This window comes from Marmota marmota, unplaced genomic scaffold, assembly GCF_001458135.2.
Source record: "Marmota marmota marmota unplaced genomic scaffold, marMar, whole genome shotgun sequence".
NCBI lineage: Eukaryota > Metazoa > Chordata > Mammalia > Rodentia > Sciuridae > Marmota > Marmota marmota.
The window spans coordinates 24,378,122-24,395,614 of NW_026000229.1; the positions used below are offsets into that span (position 1 = coordinate 24,378,122).

At 37.0% G+C, this 17,493-nt stretch overlaps 1 protein-coding gene across 7 annotated transcripts in view; it reads left to right on the forward strand.

Annotated features, from left to right (window-relative positions):
- The window catches only part of Nedd4 (NEDD4 E3 ubiquitin protein ligase), a 125,104-nt gene that overhangs the window by 25,140 nt on the left and 82,471 nt on the right, over positions 1–17,493 (forward strand). For 6 of the 7 annotated variants that reach the window (XM_015480628.2, XM_048793438.1, XM_048793437.1 and 3 more), the window contains one exon: positions 17,432–17,485. In XM_015480628.2, the coding sequence (XP_015336114.1) occupies positions 17,432–17,485 (54 nt within the window). Of the gene's footprint in view, positions 1–9,575; positions 9,689–17,431; positions 17,486–17,493 lie in introns of those variants that run through there. The other variant, XM_048793439.1, reaches the window with a different exon arrangement.

Genomic DNA, 17,493 nt, shown 5'->3' on the forward strand with positions numbered 1-17,493 from the left:
CTGCCCTTTTCATTTCTGCTTCCTCAGTGCACTTGTTGACCAACTCTGATCTAACTTACACTTTCAAATCACCAGTGACTCCCATGTTGCCAGGTTCATCTAAATCCCATTTTACTCAGGCTTGGGTGCATTTGGCAAAGCTGACCATTGCTGTAACTCCAGCCTTTCTGGAGTCTACCACAGTACCACAGTTGATTTCATTCAGGAAAACAGAAGCCATTCATCTGTATTTGGCATTTTTTTTCTTTTTGTTCAGTTTTAATAAAGCGAATTAGGAGGGAAGAAATTGCTAAAGCAGAGGCAGAGACACTGCTACTGTAGATCCAGCCAACAGCACTGAGGTTGCTTCCATTTTTGTTTGCTTGTTTGTCTTTTGTTTAGACAAAGACCTCCTGCAGTTAGTACAACATAAAAACAGCATTTTAAATCAGTCTGGAAATTTTTGATTCTTGAAGAAATGGTATTGAATCAATTGGGTAGCCATATGGAGAAAAATGAAACTAAATTTCTGTTTTACTCATTTGCTAGAATAAATTCCAGATTTGATAATGTCTGGTTTTGATCACCCTTTTGGCACATATGCTGCATGGCAGACAACTTTAAAATTCCTCCCAAGTGGTTATTTATTTATTTGCACTTTTATTGTTATTATTTTACTTATTTACTTATTATTATTTTACTCAAATATATGTATTTTCAGTGTACTAAAGTTCTTTTTGTACGTCTTATTCTTTTCTCTTTACCCATGCCAAATATTGTTTAGTTATAATAATGGACGAATATTTGTCTTGTTCCCAATTTTTTCCCATTGATTGATTGATTGATTGCCAAAGATCGAACTCAGTGCACCTCACATGCTAGTCGAGCACTCTACCACTGAGCCACAACCCCAACCCCTTTTGTTCCCAATTTTAATGGTAATGTTCCCAATTTTAATACATGCAATATGTCTCCATTAAATATGGGCAGCTTTTTGTTATTTATCATGTTAAAGAGGTATTCCGCTATTGCTGTTTTTTCAAAAGTTAAAAGAATAAAAAGCATGTACACTTCCAGTTTTAGCCATGATGCTGTAATAGGGTATTGAGCTTAACTTGATGCTGTAACTATAAACCTGGAGAGGCGGGGGGAATGAAGAGATGGTAGTCAAAGGGTAGATACCTTCATCTATAATATGAAAAAGTTCTGGAGAATCTAATGTACTGATGGGCATGAGCTACAATTCTGTGTTGTTTTTTTGAAATGCACTGAGAGTAGATTTTAAAATATTCTCATTACATCCACACATTCACACACATACATACAAAATAGTTAACTGTGTAATAATAGATGTATTAGTTTGTGTTATTAATTTCACAGAGTTTATATATATCAAATCATGTACACCTGAGTTTATATGATTTATATTTGTTAATTTCATAAAAAATTGAAAAAAAGAAAAAACTTAGATAAAATAAAATAGGTTAAAGTTTAAAAGTTGCCAAAAATACATCCCATGCAAAAGTTAATCAAAAGAAACTGAAGTAGCTATATTGATGTTGGACAGAGTAGACTTCAGAACAAGGAAAATTACCAAGAATAAAGAGGGATATTATTATATAATGATAACAAGGGTTAATCCATTAAAACAAAATCTGTATTTGTACCTAACAACAAAGCTTCAAAATACCCAAAGCAATAAATGATAGAACTAAAAAAAGAAATAGACAAATACCTTATTATACTTGGAGAATTCATACCTCTTCTTTCTCTCTTAGTAATTGGTAGAACAAGTGGACTGAAAGGATTCAGCAAAGAAATACAAGTCCTGATAACACTATCAGTTTTACCTAATTGATATCAATAGACTCTCGATCCAATAATAGACAAGTGCTCAGGGAATGTTAGCTGAGTAATCTGGGTCAAAAATCAAACCTGAAAAATGCTTAAAGATTAAAAATTATGCAAATTATAGTCTCTATCAGTAGGAATCAATAACAGTAAGCTGTCTGGAAAATTCCTAAGTTTTTGGAAATTAAACAACAACCTCTGAATAATCTATGGGTCAAATAAGAATTCTCAAGGGAAATTAGAAAATTTTAACAGAATTAAATAAAAATACAAAACCAAAATGTGTAGGTTCAGATAAGGTAGTGCTTGGTATATATAGCATTAAATGCTTAATTTAGAAAAGAAAAAATTTTCTTAATTAATCTAAGTTTCTACCTTAGGAAACTAGAAAGTAGCATCATCACAGATCCTGCAGACATCAAGTGGATAATAAGGGATACTATGAACAGCTGTGTGCTTGTAAATTTCATACTCTAATGAAGTGGACCAATTGAAGACAGCTACTTGCAAAACTTACTTAGAAGTAGATTATCTGAATAGTCCTGTGTCCATTAAAGAAATTGAATTTAAAGTTAAAAATCTTGGGCTGGGATGGTGGCTCAGTGGTAGAGTGCTCGCCTAACATGTGTGAGGCACTGGGTTCGATCCTTGGTACCACATAAAAACAAACTAATGTAGCCACCTAAAAAAAAACTAAAGATACATAAATAAATAAATAAATATTTTTAAAATGTTAAAGATCTTCCCAAGAAAAACAATTTAGGCCCAAATAGTTTTGTTTATTCCTATCACACATTTAAGAAATAAATTCAGTTCCACACAGTGCTTTACCAAAAACAGAATAGGAAGGAACATGTCCCAATTCGTTCATGAAATTAGCATTACCCTGATACCAAAACCAGACGGAGTCTTTATAAGGAAATGAAAGCTCAGATCATTCACCCTCATGACTCTAGACTAGTTTTTAAGTTTACTAAATTGGGTTCCTTTCATTCTAAAAGAGCCAGTAGTTTTCCTACACATGGTAGGTGCCTCTTCTAGGTGTGTGTTTGCCTTCCCTGTCAACAGAACTTAAGGCAACGTAACTGTGTGGGAATTTCAGAATGTGTGATCCCCAGGGTTGGAAATCCACTCAACAGTTTGTCTTTCCAGGGAACCCAGTGGACAGAGAGTCACGTATAGGAGAGCCTCTGACCACGGGGTCTTCATTGGTCATATCCCTATTACACTATAGAAGCTAGCAGCCTCATACAGCAGTGGAATGGCCTACTAAAGACACAGCTGGAATACCAGTTTGGAGCAAACTGAAAATATATAATATCATTCTTTGGGACATACTTTATTCTTTAAATCAAAGCTCTAAATATGAGTCTTTTTTGCCCCAAGTGTACATGGGTCCAGGAACAAATGAGTAGAAGTGACCCAATCTACTATTATTACCAGTGACCCTTGGAAGGATTTTGTGCTTCTTATTCCTCTAGCTTTAGACTCTAAAGGTAGAGTTAGAGATTCAGGGCTCCCAAAATAGAACATCTGGGAACACAGCCATGGTCCTATTGAACCACAGTCTATGGTTATCGTTAGACCACTCTGAACTCATTGTATCCAGGAATTGGCAGGTGACTGGGATTATTACTTGGTTGAGCTTGCTTGTATTCCTCAGGGTCTATCAGGTTTCTGCAGAGACCAGACTGGAAATTAAATGGACATACTATAGAACTACACTTTTATTGTTTTGGTGTATACTGGTGGCACTAATCTCTGACATCCCACTGGGTTTTAATATTTTTACTTGTTTTGATTGTTTCTTAAATAGCCTTGTTGAGATATAATACATATATATATATATATATATATATATATATATATATATCATATAATTCACCCACTTAGAGTGTAGAATTCAATAGTTTTTAACATAGTCACTAGATTGTGCAAATATCACCAAAACCAATTTTAGAACATTTTTATCACTCCATAAAGAAACCCATATCCGCTAACTGTCACTTCCCATTTCCCCCCAATACCTGCTCCCCTCCCCAGGCAAGTGCCAGTCTACTTTATGTCTGTATAGATTTGCCTATTCTGGACATTTCATATAAATGGTATCATACAATTTGAGTCCTTGCAAGGTTCAACCATGTTGTAGCATGTACCAATACTATATTTCATTTTCTTGCCAAATAACAATATATTGTATGGGTGAAATGTGTGTGTGTGTGTGTGTGTGTCTCATCAGTTGATAAACATGGACATCTGGGTTGCTTCCAGTTTTTGACTATTATGAGTGATGGTGCTATGAACACTTGTATACAAGTTTTTGTGTGGACACGTTTTCATTTTCTTTAGGTATATACTTAGGATTAGAATTGCTGGATCAGGTGGTAACTTCTGTTTCTCATTACTTGAGGAACTGCCAAACTTTACCATAGAGACTGTAGCATTGTATTTTCCTACCAGCAACATGTGAGGGTTCTGATTTCTCCATATCCTTGCCAACACTTGTATTATCTGTCTTTTTGATTACAGTTCTTCTTATGATGTGAAGTAGTATCTGATTGTGGTTTTGGTTTTCATTTCCCTGATGGCTGACAATGTCAAGCATCTTTTCTTTGCTTATTGACTAGTTGTATATCTTTTTTGGGAAAATGCCTATTCACATTCTTTGTCCATTTTATAGTTGGGCTATCTTTTTATTATTGAGTTGTCATAGTTCTTATTCTAGATGCAAGCCCTTTATCAGATTCATGGTTTGCAAATAGTTTCTTCCTTCTGAGTTGTCTTTTTACTTTATTGATGTGTCCTTTGAAGCACAAAAGTTTTTAATCTTGCTGATCAGTTTATCTGCTTTTTCTTTTGTTGCTTGTGCTTTGGTATCATGTCTAATCAATATTGTTTTTATTTACTGTCTCAACCATGGAAAGGACAGTTTCAGTGGCTTCTACGTGGCCTTCTCACTGTGACACATCCCATAAGCTATGGAGACAATGTTGGGGTGGTTGGGAAGATCCAACTGCCAGGTACATCAGTTTTAGTTGTACACTTGAGAACCAGATGATCTTTGGGTGGATCCGTAGAACAAGTAGACTCACCATATGCTGGACTTTAGCCAGGATTCCATTCCTTATTCCTCATTTGGCCCCTGTAAGTCCTTGCTGTAACAGGGGAGGTGCTTTGGGTCTCTGGTATCAACACAGATCCTGTTTTCAACATTCTCAAATAAATCTGAGGATTAATTTTCCACTTACATTCCCCTAGATAAAAGCCCATAGGTCCCTTTGGATAAGAAAGAGGAGAATCTGTAAATAAGCATTTCCTGCCACAATTTAGAGTCCTTCCTCCTAGGGACTAAGACACTTCTTCAGTGGGTTTTGGATATCAGAACCTCAAAAGGCTTTGAACTGAACAAGGGTTCATGTTATTATTATTTTTTTTTTAATTAGGGAAATTGTCCTTAGCCTCCTACTTTTTTATTCTTGTGTTCTTATGAGTATAGGTGTTCAGCAGTGTCTTCATTGCTTACCTGCCTGTTTCCCCTCTAAGAATGCCACACTCTATTCCCTGCCTACCAAGTCTATTTCACAGCCCCTCCAACCTTGCTGGTCATTATGATAATTGTAGACCCTGCTGCTACAGTGGCGTGCCTCCACATGGCCTCTATTACTGGAGAGCAGGAGATGGGAATCATCTTTATTCATGGCTATTAGTGAGCCTGGCTCTATGACTACCTCTCCTACCACTAGTCTTGGCATACAGTAGAGAGCCGCCACTGGACTTCCTGGTGATGTTGTTGACCCTCTCACCAGAGCATTTCTGATGACTGTGGTAAATTGGTATCCCTTCGGGGGGGGGCTCCTGTGGAACATAAGCATCTCGTAGGTATTTTGGCTTGAAGTGATAAGGCAGCTCCAGCATGCCTGCTTCCCTCAGCCTTTTTATTCCTTCCCTTACCTTTGGCCAAGGCAGCTCAGGCATTTTCAGTTGATACAGCCTAGACCTTCACTTTTCTCAGGCTTCTAGGAGCTGCTCTAGCAGCAAGGCTGCCTCATCTCACAGGGTCCTTGAGAGGGTATTAAATTCCTTTTCCTGACCAAGTGCTCCAAGTCAGCAAATTCTTACTTATCCAGTCTTAATGTTTCTGCCTCTTCGATCAAGCATCTTAGTGCCAAGGGGATTCCTCCGGCTCTTGCTAGGACTTCCTAGCTAATTCCTAAAGCTTCTTCAAGATGTAATTTCTTTCACTCTTTTATCTGGCCCAGCTGGGTTATTCTAGGATTTAACATTGCTTATTATCTGGGCAGCCAGGGGAGGACTGGGGACAACTTCTAAGGCAGGAAGCCCTTTTTCTTGGGAATAAGCCTCTGAGAGTCTTCCTGCATGAATGACAGCTAGTTCTTATTACAGAGGGATGGGCTATTCTACAAGCTGTGAGGATGTAGGGACCTGCAGAGCTGAATCCTAGGGGTCATCCTCCCAGATCCTCTTATCCCAAGTGTCAGGGTGCTGGCCTTAACATTACACACTTGCCATGGCTAAGCACTTCCATATTCTGGAGCTCTGTAACTCTAATTGTCCACTCCGAGTTTGTGCTTTAGTTGTATACTCCCTACCCCTCCAGGAGATGCAGGCCTTTTTATAAGTTACCAGAGAGGCCTTCTGAATTTCTCTCCCTCCCTCCCTCCCTTCCTTCCTTCCTTCCTGGATTGAACTCAGGGGTGCTTCACCACTGAGCCACATCTCCAGCTCTTTTTTGTATTTTATTTAGAGATAGGCTCTCACTGAGTTTCTTAGGGCCTCACAAAGTTGCTGAGGCTGGCTTTTAACTCTTTTTTTTTAATTTTAATATATATTTTTTTTTTTTTAGTTTTCAGCAGACGCAACATCTTTGTTTGTATATAGTGCTGAGGATTGAACCTGGGCCGCATGCATGCTAGGCGAGCGCGCTACCGCTTGAGCCACATCCCCAGCCCCTGGCTTTTAACTCTTGATCCTCCTGCCTCAGTGCTAGTATTACAAGTTGCTAGTATTACAGGTGTGTGCCATCATGCCCAGTGCCTTCTGAATTTCAAATTTAACCTTTAGCTACTTGTTAACTGCTTTTATTTTCTCATCTCTTTCTGTAAAATACGGATATGATGTAGTGATAATGAGCCAACTCCACTGTCCCTGTAGGCATTGTTTTGTCCATATCTCTCAAATGCCTAAAACATGAGTCTAGCAAAAGAGTTCCCCTCTAACAGGACATATCTCCAGGACATCATTTAGAGAAATCTTTAGGTAATGGGATGCCACCTTGTGCTAGGGACTGTACATGTCCCATGTTCTACTCGGGTTAGGATGTCCTGAATCAGCCAGAAGGTGTGGGTTAAATCCTCAAGCCCCTACATAGCCCACCTGTGTTGGTTTAGTACCTCTAAGAAATAGATACCGGGAAGGGTCTAGACATCTAAGAGGTTTACTGGGGAAGCACCTGTGGAGGTTGAAGAGGGAGGAGGCCCAGGAGGAGAGAGCCTTCTTATCATGATACAGGTCTAGAACCTGTGTGTGGCAGGTGTAGGGGGAGAGGGCACGGGGAGAAAGGGTTGTGTGCAAAGAACCTTAAACTGCACAGCTCTAAGAAAGTGTCCGGCAAGCCGATGGGGAGCCTTCAAACAGTGTTGCCTGTTAGAGAAAGCCAGTCATGGGCTTTAAAACCCTCAGTCTTTGACCAGGAGCATGTAAGGGGAATATAGAGGTAGATTCAAAGGTGCACAATCAGCTGGGGTTGCCTGTCAGTTGGCTAAGTGTGGTGTGTATGTCTGTAATCTCAGCTACTTGGGGGACTGAGGCAGGAGGATCTCTAGTTCAAGGCTAGCCTGACTGTGATCAGCAAGTCTGTGATCTCAAAATAAAAAAATGAAAAAGGGCTTGGGATGTAGCTCTGAGGTAGAGGACTTGCCTAGCACACTTGAGATATTGGTTCAACCCCCAGTCCCACCCCACCCCACCTCCCCAAAAAAAGGAAAAGGAAGGAAATCGGAGTAGAAATCAGTGAAACAGAAAATGGACAAAAAGTAGAGGAAATCAATGCACTAAAATTGATACATCATAGCTGTCTGAAATAATAGTAAGAGGGAGAAATGACTAATATCAGGAGTGAGAGTAGGACCCATCATGCACACATTTAAGAAATGATAAGGTAGTATTATGAACAACCTATGCTAATGATTGTAACAACTTAGCTAAAATGGATTTTTTTTTTTTTTTTTTTTTTTGGTGGTGCTGAGTGTCAAACCCAGGGCCTTGTACATGCTTAGCAAACACTTGACCTCTGAGCTATATCCCCAACCTGGACAAATTCTTTAAAAGCCAAAGTATACCAAAAAAACAATATGAGATAAGTAGTATGGAATTAAAACTCAAAATTTATAAATGTAAGAGATTAAAAGTTTTTTAAATTATACTTTAAAATCTTCTTATTATTTCTCATGTGCTAGCCTGAATGTGCCTCTTGCCTATTGCTTGAAACTTAGCACCACTTTTGACAAAGAAGTTCAGCACCACTTTTTTTTTTAAAGAGAGAGAGAGAGAAAGAGAGAGAATTTTTTAATATTTATTTTTTAGTTATTGGTGGACACAACATCTTTGTTTGTATGTGGTGCTGAGGATCGAACCCGGGCCGCGCGCATGCCAGGCGAGCGTGCTACCTCTTGAGCCACATCCCCAGGCCCTCAGCACCACTTTTGAATTAGAGATGTTACCACAAAACCAAAAAGGCTATTCAAAAAAATTTTTTTTCCCACTAGGGCCAATGAAACAGATGTTATTTTTAGCTCTTCCAGGCAAATAAGAATAAGTTAGAAATAAGCCACTAGCACATTGTGCTTGGCTTTTAAGAATTACTTTGTTATCAGTATGTTAAATGGACATGGTGCCCTCTGTATTTTAAATGCCATCTCTCACAAATATAAAATACCTAAATATGCTTGATTAACATTCTAAGGTATTAAAAATATGAAGAAATTACTGAGCAGTTATTTACAGAATACTATGAAATCGCCAACAGTTCTTTGGGCTCTTGTCTTTTGCTCTTTGATGTAACTTTTCTGCATTGTTGTTATTACATTGCTTTGCATCTCATGCTGCTTTTATACTCAGAGTTAAGCACTGGTACACCACACATTGCAGTCACCTTTCTTTTAATGTACATGCAGTGTAACAACATAGGTTGTTGTTATTGTTGTTTGTTTTTGTGGTGCTGGGGATTGAACACAGGCCCTAGTGCATACAAGGCAAGCAACTGAGTTATATCCCCAGCCCAACACAGTTTTGATGCTGAACAATATTCCTTTTTTCTTTAATCAAGGATATTTATTTGAATTTTAAAAATTTTAATTACCTTATTGTGGTATAGTTCATAGACTAAAAGCTGCATACATTTAATATATACAATTTAAAGTGTTTAATCGTATGCATAGACCTGAGACAGCATCACCACAATCAGGATATTAAACACATTCCTCACTGCCAAAAGTGTCCTCCTGCCCCCTATTTTTTGGAAAGAAGTAAAAACACTTTGCTTGTGATTTAACCTCTTAAATTCTTCAGTGTATAATATAGTACTATTAACTATAGGCATTGTATTACACAGCAGATCTCTAGAACTTGAATTCATCTTGTATAACTGAAACTTTATACCTATTAAACAATTCCTCACTTGCCTCTCCCCTGACCCCTGATAACCACCATTCTATTCTCTGCTTCAGTTTATTATTTTAGATACCTCCTATAAGTGGGATCATGCAGTATTTGCTCTTCTGGGACTGACTTATTTCATTCAGCATAATGTCCTCAGAGTTCATTCATATTGTTGCAAATGGTAAGATTTCCTTCTTTTTAAAGGCTAATATTCCATTGTATATGTATCACACTCTTTTCATCCTTTGATGGGCATCTAGGTTATTTCCATATCTTTGCTACTATGAATAATGCAGCAGTCACCATAGGAGTACAGACATCTCTGTGATATAATGATTTTATTTCCTTTAGATATATACCCAGAAGTGAGATTGCCATATTATCTGGCACTTCTGTTTTTAATTTTTGAAGGAAGCTCCATAGTGTTTTCCATACAGGGTGCATTTTACATTTCCACTAGCAGTGTTCAGGGACTCTGGTTTCTCCAAATCCTTGACAATTTGTGTTATCTGTTTCATTATAGTGCCATCCTAACAGGTGTTAGGTGATATCTCATTGTAGTTTTGATTTGCAATTCCCTGATGATTAATAATTTTTGAGCCTCCTTTTACATACCTATTTTTTAAAAATATTTTTTATTTTAGTTGTAGTTGGACACAATACCTTTATTTTATTTTATTTTTTTATGTGGTGCGGAGGATCCAACCCAGGGCCTCATGCATGGTAGGTGAGCACTCTACCTCTGAGCCACAACCCCAGCCCTACATACCTGTTTTTCACATACCACTTGTATGTTCCTTTTGAAGGTAAGTCTGTTTAAGTCCTCAGCCCACACCCACTTTTCTTTCCTTTTGAGTACCAGGGGCACTCCACCACTAAGCTACATTCCCAGCCCTATTTTGTACTTATATTTGGAGACAGGGTCTCTCTGCATTGTTTGGCGCCTTGCTGTTGCTGAGGCTGGCTTTGAACTTGTGATCCTCCTGCCTTAGCCTCCTGAGCAGCTGAGATTACAGGCATGCATCACCACGCACGGCTTTAGCCCATTTTTAAAAGCAGGTTATTAGGGATCTTATTTTATTTTTTACTATTGATTTGTTGGGGTTCCTTCTGTATATAGATTAATCCCTATGGGCTATATAGATTACAGATATTTTCTCCCATTCTATAGGTTGTCTTTCCACTCTCTCACTTGTCTGTTCCCTTTGCTATGCAGAAGCTTGTTAATTTAATGTAGTTATACTTGTCGATTTTTGTTTTTGTTGCCTCTGCTTTTGGTGTCATTTAAAAAAAAAATCATTGTTGAGACCAAAGTCAAGAAGTTTTTCGCCTGTTTTTCTCTAATTTTATAGTTTCAAGTCTTACATTTGTGTATTTAATCCATTTTCATTTGACTTTTTTGTTTAAGAAAAGGGTCCAGGTTTATTCTTTTGCGTATGGGTATCTGTCTTCCCTAATACCAATTGTTGAAGAAGCTGTCCTTTCTGCATTGTGTATGCTTGGCATCTTTGTTGAAGACTGGGTGACTCCTTTTCATGGATTTACTTTGGGCTGTCTTCTGTTCCACTAGTCAATGTCTGTTTATGCCAATTCCATACTGTTTTAATTACTGTAGTACCATATGTCTTTTGAAATCAGAAAGTGTGAGGCCTCTAGCTTTTTTCTCTTTCTCAAGATTCAGGGTCTTTTGTAGTCTTGTAGTTTTGAATTAATTTTAAGACTGTTTTTTTTTGTATCTGTAAAAAAAATGCCATTGAGATTTTGATGAGGACAGTATTGAGTCTGTAGATTGCTTTGGGAGATATGGACATTTTATCAATACTAAGTGCTTCTAATCCATAAACATAGGATTTATTTGTATCTTGAAAGAAGGCCATATACAATTGATAAACTATACTCAGAATTCTACTGCCTTTTACTCATTGTTTATTTTATCATCACTTCACTATTGCCCAATATTTTAGCTAGCATTACTCTATTCTAGGATTGTAGGCTGCACATTTGTTTTAATCAGAAATTTTGCAAGTTTACTATAAGAATAAGGAGATGAATTTTTGTAAATCAATGCTAATTCATCACAGAAAAAGAACTGAAAACATATGGTGATTAAGAATCTTCTGTGCAAAGGACATTATTATGTATGATTCCCTGTTTTCCTCTTTGTTATTTACATTATTATTTATACATCATCACAAATGCTTTCAACTGAATGTATTCACCATAAAAATGTCTTTTGAGATAATATATTATACAAAAACTTTCTTGGGCATTCAGCCAAATGGAAATTGTGGTCAGAAGTTGAAGGGAGCTTTTATGTCTTTGAAAAAAAAAAACTAAGTTCAAAGACAGTTTTTATGAGGAACTGTTATTGGCATGTTAACAAACAGGAGAAACTCCATGTTGAAGCCAGTGCAAGTTATAGTAAAATCCACAAAACAGTTGCTCAGATGAGACCAGGCAGGTGAGTTACAGGATGGAAAGAAGTCCTGCATTTTAGGTGCACTCCATGTAAACGTGTGGCATGTGTGTGTCAGTAGAAGACCTTTTCATGCCTCAGATTCCCATGATGCTCTGCTTATATCTTTAGCACTCACACTCACCATATTGGATTTCCATGTATGTGTATGTGTGTGCATATTTGTGTTATGTTATAGAAGTAGTATGATGGATATTTTTTGAATATGTTAGATATTTTCATAAAGAGAAATGAAAATCATCCTGAATGTCATCTCTAGAGCACTGCTTTATGATCTTCTGGGATTTTTCCCCTATGTATTTACGTCTTTTTATACATACACACACACATGCACACACATTGTCTATATTTATATGTGTGTGCATGTGTGTGTGTGTGTATGTATATATGTATGTATGTATGTGTATATATATATATATATATATATATATATATATGGTTTGATTATTTGTATGTATAGCTGTGTGTGTGTGTGGACACACACAGACATACACATACATGCACATATACATCTACACATACACCCATAATATATACACATTATACATACACACATAATCAATTACCTTCACAGACACACAAAAATTTATTGTAATTTTTTTTTTTTTTTACTTCTCAGGCCCTTTTCTAATACCTGTTAATGAGATGGCACAGTCCCTATCCTTAATGAAGCTTACTGTCTAGGGCAGACCACTGTGAACAAGAAACTCAAAATAATTACCAGTGTGCTGGATGTTTTGAAAGGGAGCATAGGGTGCTGGGACTGAATATTGGGGCAGGCCACTTAGTCTAGGGAGTCTATGGAAGGCCCCTCTGAGGAAATGTATCATTTAGAAACTTTCAGCTTTAAGTAATAGCTTAAAGTAACAGCTACAACTGGCTTACACAATAAGCACGTTTATTACCTCTAACCACAAGAAGCAGAGAGGGAGGTTGGTTTCTCCATCAGCTAGAAACCCAGCTTCTCTGAGTTTCTTTGGCAATTGCTCCATGGTCACAAGATGCTTACAGCAGTTCTAAATGTCATATCCTCACATGATGATGTCCAGAGGAAAACAGGGAATTTTTCCCAAAAAAAATTTTCAAAAAGTAAAGAACCCTTTTCACAAAAGGTCCCCACAAAAGACTTTGTCTTTTATCTCTTGAGTCAAATTTGTGTCGTGTGTACATTTCTAACCTGAATATTAGGAGAATGGAAATACTGTAAGAAAATTTGGCCCATGGGAGTGAATTTATGCCTGGAAGAGGAGTGACCATCCATCTCTGACGCACATTGTCATTCTCTTAGGAAGAAGGGGTGGGCACCCCATCAGTAGGGCACTAAGTTGATTATGCTACAGGGTAAGTGTTCCTTATCTAAAATCTCATTGTAACTGTATCTTTTGACCATGGCCGGTCACATGAGGTGTGGAATTTTCCACTTGTGGCATCAAAATTTTTTTTATGTTAAAATGTACTTATGACGTATGTTCACACAAAGCTTATACAGAAATCTTCATAGCTGCATTATTTACAAAATGTTCTAAAATGGTGGTGGTTGTACATTCTACAAATACACTAAAAACCATTGGGATGTATATTTTAATGGGGTCAAATAAATGATATGTGAATTATATCTAGATAAAACCATGGTTTAAGACATCACCTACTCATTTTTTTTTTTACTATAATTGCTGGCAGAATTTCCAGGAATACTGCTTCAGATTTTTTACAAACATGGGAGAACAATGCACTCATCAATACTTTATTCTAATTGGGTATTCCCAACTCTTATGCATTTGTTGTCTTAAATACTTATTCTTTTTTCAAATAGCGTATGATTGGAATTTTAATTTGTTTCTACTTTCAGTTTTCCTTTAAATATGACCCTGTAAACTTTATTTTTGTTAACTGTATTTCTATAACTTTATTCCTATGTTTAATAAATTTTTAAAATTTAATGAAAAATTTACACAATTGTTTAAAAATAAGTAGTACAAAAAGGCACATAATGAAAAGCAACGAATTCTGGTGCCCTTCGCCCTCCTCTTCCTGCTCCCGAGGGAACCATTTTTTAACTGCCCCAATTGTGATTCTTGTCATTATTCCCTTTCTCTATGGGTAGCTCAGACATCCATGTCCCGAGCTGATTTCCAGCTATGATGGATGAGTAAATAGTCAACTTTTATTTGGACCCTTTTAGAGTTCTGGGTTGAATATAGTTTTCCTGACATTTGAAGGCATTGTTATTAAAAATATGATTCTTATCCCCCAGCTCCAAGAAATTTTGAGAATTTTTTTTATCCTGGTATTTTGAAATTTTATAGTTATATGCCTTATGTGTATAGTTTTTAAAAATTCATCATGTTGGGCCCTTGTTAAGCATTTCAATTTAAAGACTTCTATATACCTTCAGATCTGAAAGTTTTTGTGTGAATAATTTTTTTTTAATAATGTCCTTCCCCTCAGTTTATATTATGATTTGGGGATTCCAACTAGTTGGTTACAGAGTTACCTCAGCTGATTTTCTGTCCTTAGTCAGTATTCCTCAGGTGTACCACAGGATTCGGAAATGATTTTAGTCTTCTCATATCTTCTGTGAAGGGTCTTTAATAAGTACCATTCTAAATATGTAGGAGAGTAATAGATACATACAATGAATGTCTTACGACAGGGGTCAGCAAACATTTTGTTTTAAAAGGCCAAATAATAAGTATTTTAAGTTTGGGCCCAAGAGACAAAATCAAGGCTGTTGTGTAGGCACTTACATATTTATTTAAAATGTAACCATGGTAGTATGTGCCTGTGTTCTCAGCTGCTTAGAAGGTTGAGGCAGGAGGATGGCAAATTAGAGGCCAGCATGGGAGGCATAGATACATACAAACATAAACAAACAAACACATTCAGTTTACCACGGACAGAATATTAATGCATCACTTAAATCACGTCACTTCTCCTTTAAAATCTATTTTTCCCCTTATTAATCAAATCTTAACTCCTTTTCTGAGTTTCAGTGCCCTTACTCTGACTCTACTCTAACCAAATTTTTCTTGCCACTATTTATTATTACCAAAGTATCTTTTCAGTCTGACCTTATTTGAGCATGCTCATTCTGCCCCTAAGTCTTCTTTCCTCACGTGACTTCCTTGCTGTGAATATTTGCTACGTTTCTTTACTTAAATTCTTCCCATCTTTCAAGTTCCAGCTCAGTTTCATCTCCTCCTCAAAAGTTCTACCTTTTTGAAAAGACTATTGTTTTATACCATTTTTTCTAGTCCTTGATTAGGTCCTCTGTCCTCAGTTGCTCCATGGTTACAGTATGGCTGGAGGAGTGCCAGCTGTTCTAACCAGGTGCTTAGCAGGCCAAGGGACATTCCTCCCACCTACATCAGCCCTCTTTGTAGAGTATTCTCAGAAGTCCCACCTTGGGACACCCAGCACCAGGATGGCTTCATTGATCACCCATAGATACAAGGGATGTGGTTTTGTTTTGTTTTGTTTTGTTTTGTTGATTTTTCCAAAAAATATTTATTTATTTATTTTTATGTGGTGCTAAGGATGGAACCCATGCCTTACACATGCTAGGCAAGCACTCCACCACTGAGCTACATCCCAGTCCCAGTGATGTGTTTTTAAGTAGACATATTCAGATCTTCATCTTGAACAATTCCAGAGGACACCATTATCCACAGCGAGAGCATTATGTAGAGTGGATATACTAGCATCTTGATCTGGGTAATGAGAACATAGTTATCAAGTTGTGTAGTTCAGATTAGTATATTTTTATGCTTTATTGAATATATGTTACACTCTGATTACAAAAGCTGCTGGATGGGGCTGGGGCTGTGGCTCAAGTGGTAGCGCGCTCGCCTGTCATGCGTGCGGCCCGGGTTCGATCCTCAGCACCACATACAAACAAAGATGTTGTGTCCGCCGAGAACTAAAAAAATAAATAAATATTTAAAAAATATATATATATAAAAAAAAATAATAATAAAAGCTGCTGGATGTTGTGGAACATGCCTATAATACCAGCTACTTTGGAGGCCGAAGCAGGAGGAGGATCACAAGTTTGAGGCCTGTCTCTAGATTAAAAAAAAAAAAAAAAATTTAAGGGCTGAGAATAAAGCCAGGTGGCTGGCAGAGTGCTTGCCTAATGTGCAAGGTTCCGGGTTTGACCCCTGGTATTGCAAAAAAAAAAAAAAGAAGGAGGAGGAAGAGGAAATTGTACCCTCAGGAGGTGTGCATTGTGGTGAGCCTGGGCAAAATTAGGACTACATTCTAAGAAAGAAAGGAGGGTAGACATTGAATTAAGTATCTAGTTATCCTTGTCCCACATGTAAGATTTTTTTTTCCTATGGGCTGTCAATGTTTTTGATGCGTATAACAAAGTGTTAAAAATATTGCCGTATTCAATTTAAGACATTTATTGTGGGAAGAAAGCCAACCTGAACATATTTTTATACAGCATTGTAATCTCTGGTGTTTGAAAATGTATTCAAGATGTTCTGTGTGTTTGATAATAAGTAGGCTTTTTTAATTTGTTCTTTTTAGTTATACATGACAGTAGAATGTATTTTGACATATTATACATATATGGAGTATAACTTCATTCTTGTGGTTGTATATGATGTGGAGTTATACTGGTCGTGTATTCATATATGAAATTAGAAAGTTATGTCCTATTCATTCTACTGTCTTTCCCATTCCCATCCCCCATCCCTTTCTCCCATTCCTCATCCCAATCCCTTCCCTGACTAAGTAGACTTTTAACTTGATATTGAAACATTTCAGCAGATATGAAAGGCATGGGCTTTGAAAAATACTGCAAGTAATTTATTCTGCGTGTGCTACAAAATCTAAAGAGTGAGAACTCAGTGTGTACTTTTGGCTTTTTATGTACTATCATAGAAACAACAAATGGTTTTATTAAGTCAGTACTAAAACAGTGGTTTCCATAAAATCCATTTCCAATTTGGGTATGTCTGCATTGGTAAACAGAAAGTGAGTAGGTAAAACTGATCATCAGATGTTAAAATCTAGTGTACATTTTAAAGTTTTTTATAAACATTTAAATAATCTTTTGAAGTTTTCTTGTCTTTCATTCTATTTTAGAAAAATCTGAGAACTAAACAACCAGATCTACTTTGTTGTTACAGTGAAAGTATAAGAAAATGAGTGACCTATGACAGGCCTGCTTTTGTACCAAGTTTTTGTTTTGTTTTGGTTTTTAAGTTGTGAGTGGATCTTTTTTTATTTATTTATGTGTGGTGCTGAGGATCGAACCCAGGGCCTCACACATGCTAGGCAAGTGCTCTACCTCTGAGCCACAGCTCCAATCCCCAAGTATTTTATATAATTTAAAATATGTCATAACTAACAGGAATTAGTAAATGGAAAAATGTTTCTTTCTTAGTATCTGTGGGTTGATGCTCTTTTGTTTTTAAAGACTGTGCTTTTCTTTCATAGGTGCATCCTCAGCAGCACCGTCTTCTTTTTGAAGTGTTTGATGAAAACCGACTGGTAAGTCC